Source organism: Grampus griseus (genome assembly GCF_964374135.1).
Source record: "Grampus griseus genome assembly, chromosome: 8".
Lineage (NCBI taxonomy): Eukaryota > Metazoa > Chordata > Mammalia > Artiodactyla > Delphinidae > Grampus > Grampus griseus.
In genome coordinates this window covers 54,150,205-54,166,138 of record NC_139002.1, presented here as the reverse complement: position 1 = coordinate 54,166,138, position 15,934 = coordinate 54,150,205, and the positions used below count along the sequence as shown (strand labels likewise).

The window sequence follows — 15,934 nt, the reverse complement described above, 5'->3', positions numbered from 1 at the left end:
TTCAATACAGGTAAAATTTAAAGTTCCTTCTAACAAAATAAAAAATTCTCAACTTCAACCCATGGGCCACTTATAAAAGATATTTGTTATCATTAAACAGTTGTACAGTAAGTGAATTTAGATTGTCTCTTGAGTTCACTGGACCTTTATTACTCTCATAACCTCAAGTTGATAGACTAAATGTTGTCCAATATTTAAATAATCATATTTGTTTAAATATGTATACCCTAAAATGAAATAAAACTATTTTTTGAAACTACAAACAATTCAAACAAAACTATAGTACTTTCAGGAACAGCCACAACGGATTTCATTTTATTTAATTTTAGAATAAATATCAAGGCAATGAGGCACTAACCCTATAAGAAAATCTTGTACATAAATAAAACTAGATAATCAAAGAAAAAAAATTTTAAGGTAAAACAGTTTTCCTTTTCACCTAAACACTGAGAATAATTTTAGTGGGCATCAACAAGGAACAAACAGAAAAGGCAACAACATATGAGACTTGGGAGATGTTGCCTTTATAGGAAGTAAACTATGGGGGACCCCATGACCAGGGCAGCACCAGGGCAGTTTCTGAGTTAGTAGGCACAGTCAACAAAACATCAACTCTGTCACATACTATGTAACCTTGAACAAGTTAGTTAACTTCTCTGAGCTTCAGTTTCCCAGCCTATAAAACAGGGACAATAGTATCTATCTTATGTCATATGTAAACTATCTTAAGTATATGGCACTTAGTAGAGATCAATAAATGATAGCTATTAAGAGACAAACCTGTATTTTAACTCTACTGTAAATATATGTACATGGTTTTATTGAATCACCCTCAAATTCCTTTTCAATAACCACCAACACGACAAAATTTTGTTCTACATTGTATACAAAAGGAACTAAAGATTTCTGATCTAATTATACAGCTTTTTCTTTTTTTCTGGCCAGGCCTGCAGCATATGGGGTCTTAGTTCCCCAACCAGGGATCAAACCCATGCCCCCTGCAGTGGCAGCTCAGTCCTAACCACAGGACAGCCAGGGAATTCCCTATATAGCTTTTAAATTGCAACTTACTTTCATTCTGCAGGATGTTAATGGCATCATCCATAATGCAGTCTGGTGAAAATCCTGCTGTCTTTGACAGTAAACCCAACAATGATGCAATTTTCAGTCTCACAGATGGATCATTCTCCTGAAACAAAAGCAGCTATTGTTACATTGATGCTCTACTCTCAGGAACATGGGAAACTAATATCTCAAAACAGAGTCAACAAGTATTTCTTAAGCTTTATTTCTGAAAAATTAACTTTATATGCTTTGGGGGCAGAAAGCTTTTCTCAATCTGTATGTTACACCTAAATACTGCAAAGTGAATGGGAATATTTTATGCCTTCCTGATGTCATTAACTTCTAAGGAGATGTGTGCTTTTGGGATTAAAAGTAACTTTCCTCCACTTTGCAGTAACATTAGACATGAGTTGCAGCAACTTGGACCACCAACACTGCCAGCACTGGGCACTCAACATTGCTGTCAGCACCACTGTTTTTGGAGTCCCAGAAATTGGGTGCTGCAGCTACTACTGCTATCACCAGAAAGAAGTTTTCGTTCTACCTGTGTTTTTTTGGATCACCAGATCCTGATCAGAAGTCTGGGGCAGGTGATGGGATTTCCCAGGTGGTCCAGTGGTTAAGACTGTGCTCCCAATGCAGGGGGCCCAGGTTCAATCCCTGGACAGGGAACTAGATCCCACATGACACAAGTAAAAATCCTGCATGCAGCAACAAAGATCCTGCATGCCACAAGTAAGACCCGGCGCAGCCAAATAAATAAATAAATAAATATTTTAAAGAAAAGTCTGGGGCAGGTGAATCATTGTCTGGGTCTAGGTCCTGGGTCTGGGGCCCAGGGCAAGAGAGACTAAGACATGAGTTAGCGTGGCCCATTTAGCTTCAATATCGGGAGGTGGTCTCTAATTTGCACCAAGATTCCTATGGTGAGAAATTTTCCCCAAAGACCGAAAGGAACATGTCTTTTTGTTCATCACCATATCGCAAGTATGTAGCACAATATCTGGCACTAAGTAGACAGATGTTCAATAAACATAGGTAAAATAAAAAAAAAAAAAAGTACCTTGCCAACGCTAAGATTAAGCAAGCATTTCTGTCCCAAGGACAAAATTACTTAAATGTATGCTCAAAAGATGAAGTGCCTTCTAGATGTGACCCCAGTTTCTAAGGAGGTAACTGGGCACAACAAGAAGGCCTGAAGCAGGAGAAGGGACAAAAGATATGCAGTCAGAAGACCCTGAATCCTGGCACACCACTTACCATATGTTCAACCTTGGGAAAGTCATTTTCTTGGGAACTTAAGCTGTGGAGTGCAGCAGAAGGAGAAAGGGCTTTGAAATTGGCCAGATTGAGGTGTGAAGCCTGGACTCACTATGTAATAGCTATATGTCTTGAACAGGCTAATTAATTTCCTAAGCCTCATCTGTGAAATGGGGCTAATAACAACCTCAAACAGCTACTGAGAGGAAAACAACTCACACAGAAATGGGCATACAGAAGGCAATCAAATATTAATGCCCTTCCTTCCTTCCTCTATGATCATCAGTCCTTTCATGTGGAGGGTAATAAAACCTGAACTGAATCCCTATGAATATGGTACTCCGATAGGTACCATAAAGAGCAAATAAAAAACACGTGAAAAATAAGGATGCAATCACCAAGCCCAGAATATGGGAAATTCCACAGGGTAAAATGCCTGGTTTTTAAACAATAAATATCATGGGAAAGAAAAGGTGGTGGGGGGAGGGAATGCTATAGATTAAAAGAAACTGAAAAGGACAGCTAAACTAACGAAATGCAACATGTGAATCCTGCTCAAACAAACCAACTGTAAAAAGACTTTAAGACAATCAGTGAAAGCTGAACATGGACTAGGTATTATACACTATTAAGGATTATTGTTAAGTGTCATTTTTTTAAGTCCTAAAAAAAGTCCTAATTTGTTAAACACAGATAATTAAGTGTTTATAGGTAAAATGATATGTTGCCTGGGATTTGCCCCACCCCCAAAAAAGTAGGGGAATGCACCAAACAAGAAGAGCAAAATGTTGATAATTGTTGAAGCTGGATGAGGAACACTGGAAAGCTCATATTATTTTCTCTCCTTTTGTGTATGTTTGTAAATTTACAAAAAAAAAAGTTAACTTTTTAGAAAAATCACATGAAAGTACTTATTCTATCTAAAATGCAAATTAATTTACTCATTCAACAAACATTCAAGGAGTACCTACTATGTGCCGAGCATCATTCTAGCTGCTGGGGATACAACAGTGAATAAAACAGACGCAATCCCTGCTCTCATAGCGCTTATATTCAAGTGGATAAGACTGGCGAAAGAGGGAATCCTCTGGTGGTCCAGTGGTTAGGACTTGGTGCTTTCACTGCCATGGGCCCAGGTTCAATCCCTGGTCGGGGAACTATGATCGTGCAAGCCGTGTGGCTCGGCCAAAAAGAATAAAAAATTTAAAAATAAAGACTGGCAAAAGAAAATATGTAATTTCAGATGGTAAGCATTCTGAAGAAAAACGACGTGTGTAAGAGGTTAAAGAGTACTGTGGAGAGGCTGTTATAGACAGGACAGTGAGGGAAGTCCACTCTACGGATATGACTTTTGAACGGACACTTAACTGAGTGAGACAGAGAGCAATAGGAAGTTTTAGGGAAGCAGCATTCCAGGCAGAAGAATGTTGCAAACCCAGAATATGGAAGATTCTAAAATGCTGCATTTAAGAATACATACATATCTGTTACAGTGATTCTCTCCAGAGTAATCTCTGGAGAGTATATTTTGTTTTCTAACTTTTTTATTTGCAGAGGCAAGTCTCATTCTTTATTTTATACACTTCTATACTGCTTGAATTTGTTACAATAAATGCTACAGTTGGGGTTTTTAAAAGAATGTTAAATTTAAAACTCCGCACAAACATTCATAACCCTTCAAAAGCTTCCAGTTTCCTATGGAAAGAAGCCTGAGCTGCTGAGCATGACACAACGGCCTGCCAAGACTGTCCCGTACGTCAGCTCCCACAATTCCCCACCACGCTTGATGCCATGAGGCTTCAAGTTTCTGTACTTCTGCTCAGATTGCTCCTCTGCCTAAACTGCTCTCCCTGCCTCCCACAGCCACTCCCTCCTGCCCCTCAGGTGTCAGCAACCCCAGGAAGTTTGTCTCTGATGCCTGAACTGGACAAGAGTGCCCTTCCCCTTGGACCACCCAAGCAGCCTGGTGCAACCCTTTATCATGCCCCTCACCAGTGCACTGTAATTATCATAGTGTATTATGTGATTGTGTCTGTTTCCCCAACCAAACTGTGAGCTGCTAAAGTGACAAGCAGAATGCCCAGAAAGCACTTCGTACATTCTGATAAAAATAAAGGGAAGAGTATAGGAAAAGGAAAAGCCACGTGTCCTACTTAATTCACTCGGTGAATTAAATAATTCATCCATCATCTGTTCAACAGGATTTCCTGAGTACTTACAAGGAGCCACTGTGTTTGGCCATGGGGATACACTGCCCTCATGGAACTTTAAGTTTTAATGGGCAAGGCAGACAATTGTCAAGTAATGTCCAAATACATAATTACAAAGTTGTACTGTAAAGGAAAAATAAAGAGTTCTATGAAAGCATATAACAAACACGGACTTTAATTTGAGGCAGAGAGAAAAGAATAAATGAATGCTCTCAGTCATGAAAGAACACCACAGCTTCCAGAACTGAAAAAGGGGGCAATGTGGCTAAAATGTAGACTACCATGAAATGCGGCTACAGAGGCAAGCAGGTGCCACAACTTTTTGAGAATTATGGCAAGTGCCTCTGATAGTGCCCAGAATGTAGCAGGAATTCAATACATATTTGTTCACTGTTGAATAAACAAATGAATAGTCTTTGTCCTAAGAACAATAAAAATCCTTCGAATAACTATAACGAGGAGAGTGACATAAACAGATTCAAATTTCTGAAATACCAAACCAGCCTCAATATAATGATTGGATTGGAAGGGGCAAAAGTAGCCAGAGACAAATTAAGAGTAATTACGGTGCTTGCTTTGGCAGCACATATACTAAAACTGGGACAATAGAGAGAAAATTTGCATGGCTCCCATGCAAGGATGACATACAAATTCATGAAGCATTCCATATTTCTGAAAAAAAATTTAATCCTTTGAGCAGCGAAAAATAAAAAAAGGAGTATTTGATTAAAAAAATTATAGAACAGCAAAAGAATTTGAATGGTTCCAAAGAATTATTCATCTTTCCATTCATTCTTTTAATAAATTAAATAAAACTTAATACGCGAAAAAAAAAAAAAGAGTATACCGCTATAGTCCAGCAAAAGGGAATGCCAAGACTCCCACTTACGTTAGGGGCAGGCTAGATAATACAGAACAACCTTCCCGCTGAGGAAAACTAGAATCGTATTACAGATGCCAAAAAAGAAAAACGTGTGTGTGACTTCTCAAAGGAAACAATACAATGATATATTTAAAATACTAAAAACAAACAAATAAAGAAAAACAGCCAATCTAAAATTCTACACACAGCAAAAACATCGTTCAAGAAGGGAGGTAGGGGCTTCCCTGGTGACACAGTGATTAAGAATCCACCTGCCAATGCAGGGGACACTGGTTCAAGCCCTGGTCCAGGAAGATCCCACATGCCATGGAGCAACTAAGCCCATGCACCACAACTACTGAGCCTGTGCTCTAGAGCCTGTGAGCCACAACTACTGAAGCCCGAGCACCTAGAGCCCGTGTTCCACAACAAGAGAAGCCACCGCAATAAGAGGCCCATGCACCGCAACGAAGAGTAGCCCCCACTTGCCGCAACTAGAGAAAAACCTATGCACAGCAACAAAGACCCAAAGCAGCCAAAAATAAATAAAATAAAATTAAATTAAATTAAATTAAATTTAAAAAAGAAGGAACATAAAGGGAATTCCCTGGCAGCTCAGTGGTTAGAACTCAGCACTTTCACTGCTGTGGCCCAGGTTCAGTGGCTGGTTGGGGAACTAAGATCCCATAAACCATGCAGCATGGCCAAAAAAAAAAAGAATGGACGTAAAACTTAAAACTTTTCCATACATACAAACACAAAGAATTTGTCACTGAGTGCCACCAGTAAACTCACAATAAATGGAAATATCAGAGGGTATTCATCAGCCAAAAGGAAAATAATCCCAGATGAATAAACAGTCACAGATACAAGAAGGAAAGAAAAGCAATGATAAATACATGTGGGTAAATGATAAATACACAGGTAAACTTAAATGAATATTGCCTGTAGAAAATAACAATGTCTTCCAGAGTGAAAAATGGAGAATTAAAACATAAAACTTCATTCACACATGTAAGTCAGGAAGGTGGATAAATGAAGTTAAAGTCCTCACATTGTTCAAAATAGAAACTGTACCATTTAACACTTGACTTTGATCAGTCAAGAATTCATGTAATAGCTAGGTTATAACCAGTAAAAGAAGTGTAAAAGAATGTATAACTCCCAAGCTAATAAAAAAGGGGTGGAGGAGAGAATTTTTTTAAAAGAGTCAATGCAAAAGATGGCAAGAAATGAGAGAAAAGAAAAGAACACTGAGCAGGTAAGACAAATAGAAGGCATTTAATAAGAGGGTAGATTTAAACCGGCATATATCAATAAACACATTAAATGTAATGAACTAAATGCTCCAATTGAAAAACACTGTCAAGTGAAATTTTTAAAAAACTAACTACATGTTTTTTACATGGGTCATAAAATAAAATGCTATAAAAAAGATGAAAATAAAAAGTAGAAATAGGTATACCATGTAAACTTTAATCAAGAGATAGTTGGTATCATAATATTAATATCAAAGTCATTATATGCTGATATGGTTATTTGTAAAGAATCCAAAATCTACACATAATTTATTAAAATTGTTAAATGAGCTTAGCAAGGTTGTTAGATATAGGATTTAATAAGCAAAAATCAATTGCATTTCTGAATATCCATTCTGTACTGTTAGAAAATAAAATTTTTTAAACATATCATTTACAATAACAAAATATTAACTACCTAGGAATAACTAACAAAAAGAAGTACAAAAGGACTTTCCTGGTGGTGCAGTGGTTAAGAATCCGCCTGCCAATGCAGGGGACACGGGTTCGAGCCCTGGTCCGGCTCAAAATTTATAAAGAAATTAAAAGACCAAGAACAATTAATATATTCTTAAAGAAGAGGAAGGTGGGAGAAGTTGTCCTACCAGATGTCAAGATTTATTATAATGTTATGCTAAGACAGCATGGTATTGGCATAAGAATAAATAAACGGAACAGTAGAAGAGACAGCCCTGAAACATACCCACCCATATACAGACACTTAATTTACCAGAAAGGTGGTACTGCAAAACAATGGGGAAAGGACATTCTTTTCAGTAAATGGTGCTGGGACATTTGGACTTCCATACACCAAAGCATCACACACACAAATCAATTCCATGTATGAAAAACAAATAATAAGCTTCTAATAATAATGTAGCAAAATGTCTTAATGAGCTCAGGGTAGATAAACCCTTCTTATATCAATCAGACAAGAAAAGCACAAAATATAACTCAAAAGACTGTCAAATTGGGTTACATTAAGAACTTATTTTCATCAAAATACAACATTAAGGGACTAAAAAGGGAGACGATATTTGTAACATGTATAACCAAAGAACTTGTACCCAGAATATAAAGAATTCCCACAAAGCAATAAGGGAAAAAAAAAAAATTTGTAAAATAGGCAAGAGACATACATAGGTATTACCCAAAAGAATATCCAGTTAAACGTATTAAAGTTGCTCCCCTTTATAGTAATCTAAGAAATGCAAATTAAAGCCACAGTGACTACACATCCACAGGAATTGTCAAAATGAAGAAAATCGGGCTTCCCTGGTGGCACAGTGGTTGAGAATCTGCCTGCCAATGCAGGGGACACGGGTTCGAGCCCTGGTCTGGGAGGATCCCACATGCCGCGGAGCAACTAGGCCCGTGAGCCACAACTACTGAACCTGCGCGTCTGGAGCCTGTGCTCCGCAACAAGAGAGGCCGCGATAGTGAGAGGCCCGCGCACCGCGATGAAGAGTGGCCCCTGCTCGCTGCAACTGGAGAGAGCCCTCGCACAGAAACGAAGACCCAACACAGTCAAAAATAAATAAATAAATAAATAAATAAATTTTAAAAAAAAAAAATGAAGAAAATCAATTGCAGCTATTGGAAAGTATGTGGAACAACTGGAACTCTCACACAGTGCTAATACGAGTGTAAACTGGTATTATCACTTTGGAAAACAGTTGGCTCAGTAATTCCACTCCAGGGTATATACTACACAGAAATGCAAGCCATGCACACCAAGAGACTTGTATAAAAATGTCTGTGGCAATATTTCTTATAATAGCTAAAACCTGGAAACAGTCTAAATGTCCATCAATAATAGAATGAATAAATAAATTATGGTATACTCATACAATGAAATCTTTTTTTTTTTTTTTCTTTTTTTTGCGGTACGCGGGCCTCTCACTGTTGTGGCCTCTCCCATTGCGGAGCACAGGCTCCGGACGCGCAGCCTCAGCGGCCGTGGCTCATGGGCCCAGCCGCTCCACGGCATGTGGGATCTTCCCGGACCGGGGCACGAACCCGTGTCCCCTGCATCGGCAGACGGACTCTCAACCACTGTGCCACCAGGGAAGCCCGAAGTCTTATACTGTAGTAAAAATGAATGAACTACAGCTACAGTTAATAATATAGATAAATCTCACAGAATTTTGAGCAAAAGTCCCACAAAAAAAGATACATACAGAGAGGGAGGGAGGGAAAGAGGAAGGAAGGAAGGAAGGAAGGAAAGGAGTGTGTTTTTTTTTTACCAAATAAATCTGTATTTAGTACAAGTTTAAATGGTAAAAAAATTTTTTAAAGGAATTTTTTACCCCAAAAGTCAGGAGAGTAGTGGTTATCTTTGGGAAAGGGGGGAGAAATAATTAGAAGGAGTTTTGAGGGGGCCTATGGGAGGCTGATTATATTCCATTTCTTGACCTGGATGGTAGTCACATACAGTGTTCATGTTGATCAATAGGCTATATGAGGTTTTTCTACGTATTCTTTACATGTTACATTTCATAGTAAAGCTTAAAAATATGATAGTTGGGACTTCCCTGGCGGTCCAGCGGTTAAGACTCTGCACTTCCACTGCAGAGGGTGCGGGTTCGATCCCTGGTTGGGGAACTAAGATCCTGATGCTGTGTGGTGCAGCCAAAAAATTAAAAAATAATAATAATAAATTAAAAATATGACAGTTGTTTATATTACTGAGGTAATGGAAACAGAGAGGTAGATGGACTTAAGAGATGTTTAGAAGGTAAAATCAACATGAGTTGGTGAGGAAGGGAATATGGAGAAAGGAAAGGGTGAGGGTTATATTTAGGATCCTTCTTGGGTTTCTGATTTAAGGGTCTATATTGTTGGTGGTACACTCCTTGCTATAAGGTAAACTGGAGAATGAAGGGAGATACCAAATTCAGTTTTGAACACAAATAAAAGCCAATTCTTTGTGGACTTCAAATCATTAAAATAACATCATCAAATCAAGTAATTGTCTTTCAGAGACAATAGATTAGTCAAATACCCTAATTCTGCAGTGAAAGAGGACAGAAAAGATACATAGTCTTTCAATGGTCTGGAATGGAGTCACAGACCTCCAAACACAAGGGAGCAGCACAGAAAACAGAAGTACTAAGTCTAGCAGATAAGAGGAAGGCAAGGAGGAAAGAGTATCTGACCTAGTAACATTCTTTCTTCATCTAGATACTTTACTCAAGTTCTTCTACTTTCTGAAATTATCCCCTGGTACCTTTCATGCCTAAGCTTAAAACTGCCTTGGGGGAAGGCCTCTCTAATAATTGCTCTTCTCACATTAAAACTGGCCTTGTTCAGGCTTTCCTCATCTTGCTGTAGACTTATCAGTCTCCTAGTTGGTCACCCTAACTCCCGTCTTGCCCTCATTCAGTTCCTCCATCCTCCATACCGCCCCCGAGAGTGACATGTCTAAAACAAAAACCCCCAAGGTAGAATACAAGAACCTTCCATTAGACAAGATTTCTAGTCTAAAGTAAAGAGTTCTCAATTTAAAATCTACACCAGGGACTTCCCTGGTGGCGCAGTGATTAAGAATCCGCCTGCCAATGCAGGAGACACGGGTTCGAGCCCTGGTCCGGGAAGATCCCACATGCCACGGAGCAACTAAGCCCGTGTGCCACAACTACTGAGCCTGAGCTCTACTGAGCCTGAGCTCTAGAACCCACAAGCCACACTGCTGAACCCAAATGGCACGACTACTGAAGCCCGTGGGCCTAGAGCCTGTGCTACGCAACAAGAGAAGCCACCGCAATGAGAAGCCCGCGCACCGCTACGAAGAGTAGCCCCCGCTCGCCGCAACTAGAGAAAGCCCACACACAGCAACGAAGACCCAACACAGCCAAAAATAATTAATTTAAAAAGTAATAAAATAAAATAAAATCTACAGCAGCCAAACTACCTGTATTTCTTCTAACGTGATAAGTTATTTCACATCTCGATGCCTTTGCTCACAATTGCTCCTTCTTTCTAAAACGTCTTTCCTCCTACTTTCCAACTACCCATAATCTGATTAAGATTCATCTCAAGCATCACTACTCTATAATGCCCTTCTAGGCCCGTGCTCCCAAGTACAATTGATTACCCTCTTCTTTAAAGTTATATCATAACCTGTCTCAGATTTCGTAGCACCTATAACATTGTATTATTATCCATTTTTTGTCTAATCTACCCAACTAGACTCAGATCAGGGATCATATATTAATCTCTGTATCATCAACATGAAGCACAAGGCCTGGCACAGAATTAGAATTCAGAACACTTAGAGTGAATAAAAAAAATAAACAAATGAATAACTCAAGGCCTTACCATCTATATATCACATATATATTTGATCTACCAACTATACTACTGGCCCTTAAAGGACAAAGAACATGTCTCACGGTTCCCAACATCCTCCACAGCAACTAACACAGTAGTATAAGTGAAGAACCCCTCATGTGAAATATTAACAAGTTCAGCTACAGAAAACCTTGAATGAGAAAAGCAGAAGCCAAAGTAGTTATCTACTAAAATACAAGATACCATATTTCTGTATAAAATAGAAGAATAAAAAAACACTATAGTCATCAATCTAGAACTGGACCCATTTATCATCCCTCCTCCTTTCCTCTGGGGCTAGAATCTGCTAGACTAATGCACACAGCATGGCCTGGTTAAAGAGCTTGGGGTCTGACATCAGAATGCCTGAGTCCAATTTTTCTTTTAGACATGGTAACGGTATTGTGATTATGTTTTTAAAAAGAGTCTTTATTGTTTAGAGATATAAACTGAAATTTATGAATAAAATGATATGATGCCAGGAATTTGTTTTCACAAGAATCTGGTAGAGGGTGAGAGTGGAGGAAATGGAAGTGGACAGTAGGAGTGGGGGTGGGAATAAAACAAATTTAGACATAAAATGATAATTGTTGAAGATGGGTAATGAGTACATGGGAATTAAACTATTCTCTCTAATTGTATACATAGTTGAAATGTTCCATGACAAAAAGTTGAAAACAAAATTCCATACAGTCCAGCAATTCCACCCCTGGGTATTTATCAGAAGAAAACAAAAATACTAATTCCAAAAGATATACGCACCCCTATGTTTGTTGCAGCATTATCACAGCCAAGATTCGGAAGCAACGTTAAGTGCCCATCGATAAATGAATGGATAAAGATGACGTGATTTATATATACAATGGAATATTACTCAGCCATAAAAAAAGAATGAAACCTTGCCATTTGCGACAACATGGATGGACCGAGAGGGTATTATGCTAAGTGAAATAAGTCAGAGAAAGACAAACACCATATGATTTCAGTTACATGTGGAATCAACAAAACAAAACAAATGAATAAACACAACAAAACAGAAAGAGAGTCATAGATATCGAGATACATAGGTGTTTGCCAGAGGGGAAGGGGTTGGGGGGGAGGAGAGAAATAGATGAGGAAGCTTAAGAGATATAAACTTCCAGTTGCAAAATAAATGAGTCATGGGTATGAAACGTACAGGGTGGGGAATATAGTCAATAACTATTTAATATTTTGTATGGTGACAAATCATAACTCAACTTATTGTGGTGAACATTTTGAAATGTATGGAAATACTGAATCACTATACTGTGTAACAGGAACTAACATAGTGTTGTAGAAAACAAGGCATTTTACAAAACAACTGACCAAATTTCTTTAACAGGTCAATGTCACCAAAATAATAAAAATTGTTCTAGATTTTTAAAAAAGCAAATGCCATATGTGGAGACAGTTTGCATTTCGATCTGAACAAATCAACTATAACAAGATATTTGGGGAACAACTAGAGAAATGTGAATATGGACCATTTGTTAGATGACGTTAATTTTACTTGAGATGCTTAGATGGTTATATTTTTTAAGTGTCCCTTTGTAAGAGGTATTTACTGAACTATTTAGGGAAAAGTATTATGATACTTTAAAAAAACTTCAGGAAAACAAACTGAGCAAATTTGACAAAATATTAATAACTATTTAATCCCAAAGATGGGTATTTGGCAGTTCATACAGTATTCTCTACTTTTCTATAAGCTCAATAATTTTCCTACTAAAGTTTAAAATCCGAAGTCATCTGTGATTCAAATATTTGAAAATTATTTCTTCTTTTACTTCAGATCTTACTTACAAATAAAAACTGAAAAATAAACCATTTTACAAATTTCATTTTCTGCTTAAAATATTTCCTCTATTTAACTATGCATGAATTGATGTTTTTTTCTAACCCATGAAAATAGAGAAATAAAATGCCACTTAGCTAAAAAAGTTAAAAAAAAAAAAAGGACTATTGCAGTTAGATATGAGGGCCTTGAATTAAAGCAGTAACAGCAGAATGAGAGGACTATATGCCAGAGACAAATCTGGTTACAGAAGGGTCATGGTTGAAGTTAACTCCTCCTTTGTGCTCCAACGCAGTCTCAGTACTCTGAGCAATTTGATGCATTTTATCATTCACATCTGTTTCCATCTAGATATTGTAACCTTTTTTTTTTTTTTTTGACTGCATTGGGTCTTCTTTGCTGTGTGTGGGCTTTCTCTAGTTGCCGCAAGCAGGAGCTACTCTTCATTGCGGTGCATGGGCTTCTCAATGCAGTGGTATCTCTTGCTGTGGAGCACCGGCGCCAGGCGCGCAGGCTTCAGTAGTTGTGGTGCACAGGCTTAGTTGCTCCACAGCATGTGGGATCTTCCCGGACCAGGGCTGGAACCCACGTCCCCACTCTGCCACCAGGGAAGCCCATGAAAGCTTCTGATAATAGGATCTTTTTGGACCTTTTGGATCTTTTTTATCTCTGTATCCACAGTGCCTAGCACATGGAAGACACTCAGTAAAAGACTGCTGAATGAACACTTATTATTTATTTTGCATATTAACCTATTCTGCAGACACATGATACAACTCCTATACATACTCCCATACACACTCTCATCAGGTCCTCAAGACCTTCTTACCTTGTAATAATGTTCCAAGAGAATCCTGACTACTCCCTCCACACTTTCTGCCTCCACAGGCTTCCTGGCAAACTGAAGTAGGTACTGCAAAGCATCTGCTGGGGAGGTAGCCTTACACAGATCTATGTGGAGTGCTGCAGATTTACTTGGTTTTGTCAGTCGGAGTTTCTTAGTGGCAATTTCCTCCTGCTGTTGCTGCAAGAGGGTAGGAAAGATAAAACATGAAAACTTGACTGAAAACAGAGAGTTGCAAATTTAACTTTACTTTGTTTGATGGAAATAATTTTTCCTATACCAAAATAATGTATTTAGGTAACAGACCCAGCTTAAACAAAAAGCAGTGTTATGAACTGGGAAAGGAGCCAACTGGAGACAAAGCTATGAGTCCCAATTTTGCTTTTCACTAGCTCCTACAGCTTTGGGTAAGTTATTTAACTTCTCTAAGTCTCAGTTTCTTTCTCTGTAAAGTAGGTCCACGAATATTTTGTTCTGCCTATCTCTTAGGATTGTTGTAGCTTTAGGGTTAAGAGGACACACAAAGGATCTGCTCCACTCCTTATTAGAAAAGAAATCTCAATTCGACAAATATATTCAGACTGTGCTGAGGCACTTACTAGGCTCACCTTGCCTCCTAAGAAAACTACAACTGATGGGAATGGTCTGCAGCTTACACTGAGGACAAAAATCTTCCTCTCATAACGGATGACTATTTTCACCCAAATCATTCTACCTTTGTTAGAAGGATGGTCAGTATAGGAAAGAAATACATTGCCATATGCCTAGCAAACTGCAGCTACTTAACAAATATTTACTGAATGATTGATTTGGAATTAGAAGTTGTCTCTGATTCCAACTCTGCTGCTCTATTCTAAGTATGTCATGATTCACATTTTTATCATCCATAAAAAACAGAAATGATGACCTACCACTAGTCTATCTCAATCAGGGATCCTCATCTGAACCACAGAACACACAAAATTAGCTGAGTAGCTATTTTCTCAACTTTCCCAAGGATGGTGCCTAACTAGAACTATTCTAGATGCATCTGTTACATATGATGAGTGCCAAAAAGTTCACGTAAAAGGGAACCTGTTACTCCAGGGCTTACGTAAGGCCCTGGTATGTAGATATAGAGAAGATCACAACAGAAGATAAAAGTTGTAATCAACAGTAATCATGAGAAAACTACTAGAGCTAATCAACGAACTTGGTAATGTTGTAGGATACAAAATTAATGCACAGAAATCACTTGCATTCCTATACACTAAAAATGAAAGATCAGAAAGAGAAATTAAGGAAACAATCCCATTCACCATTGCAATAAAAAGAATAAAATACCTAGGAATAAACCTACATAAGGAGGTAAAAGACCTATACTCAGAAAACAGCAAGACACTGATGAAAGAAATCAAAGATGACACAAACAGATGGAGAGATATACCATGTTCTTGGATTGGAAGAATCAACACTGTGAAAATGACTATACTACCCAAAGCAATCTACAGATTCAATGCAATCCCTATCAAATTACCAATGGCATTTTTCACAGAACTAGAACAAAAAAAATCTTAAAATTTGTATGGAGACACAAAAGACCCTGAATAGCCAAAGCAATCTTGAGAAAGAAAAAATGGAGCTGGAGGAATCAAGATTCCCTGACTTCAGACTATACTACAAAGCTACAGTAATCAAGACAATATGGTACTGGCACAAAAATAGAAATATAAATCAACGGAACAGGATAGAAAACCCACAGATAAACCCACGCACCTATGGTCGACTAATCTATAACAAAGGAGGCAAGGATATACAATGAAAAAAAGACAGTCTCTTCAATAACTGGTGCTGGGAAAACTGGACCGCTACAGGTAAAAGAATGAAATTAGAACACTCCCTAACACCATACACAAAAATAAACTCAAAATGGATTAAAGACCTAAATGTAAGGCCAGACACTATCAAACTCTTAGAGGAAAACATAGGAAGAACACTCTGACATAAATCACAGCAAGCTCTTTTTTGACCACCTCCTAGAGTAATGGAAATTAAAAAACAAAATAAACAAATGGGACCTAATGAAACTAAAAAGCTTTTGCACAGCAAAGGAAACTATAAACAAGATGAAAAGACAACCCTCAGAATGGGAGAAAATATTTGCAAACGAATCAATGGACAAAGGATTAATCTCCAAAATATATAAACAGCTCATGCAGCTCAATATTAAAAAAACAAACAACCCAATCAAAAAATGGGCAGAAGACC

The 15,934-nt window shown here is 38.1% G+C and overlaps 1 protein-coding gene across 1 annotated transcript in view; it reads right to left on the bottom strand.

The window, feature by feature from the left end:
* The window catches only part of INTS4 (integrator complex subunit 4), a 113,246-nt gene that overhangs the window by 93,276 nt on the left and 4,036 nt on the right, over nt 1-15,934 (bottom strand). The window contains exons 2-3 of the mRNA XM_082659635.1: nt 13,673-13,867; nt 1,072-1,189 (exon numbers count right to left, since the gene is read on the bottom strand). Of these exons, the coding sequence (XP_082515761.1) occupies nt 1,072-1,189; nt 13,673-13,867 (313 nt within the window). The remainder of the gene's footprint in view (nt 1-1,071; nt 1,190-13,672; nt 13,868-15,934) is intronic.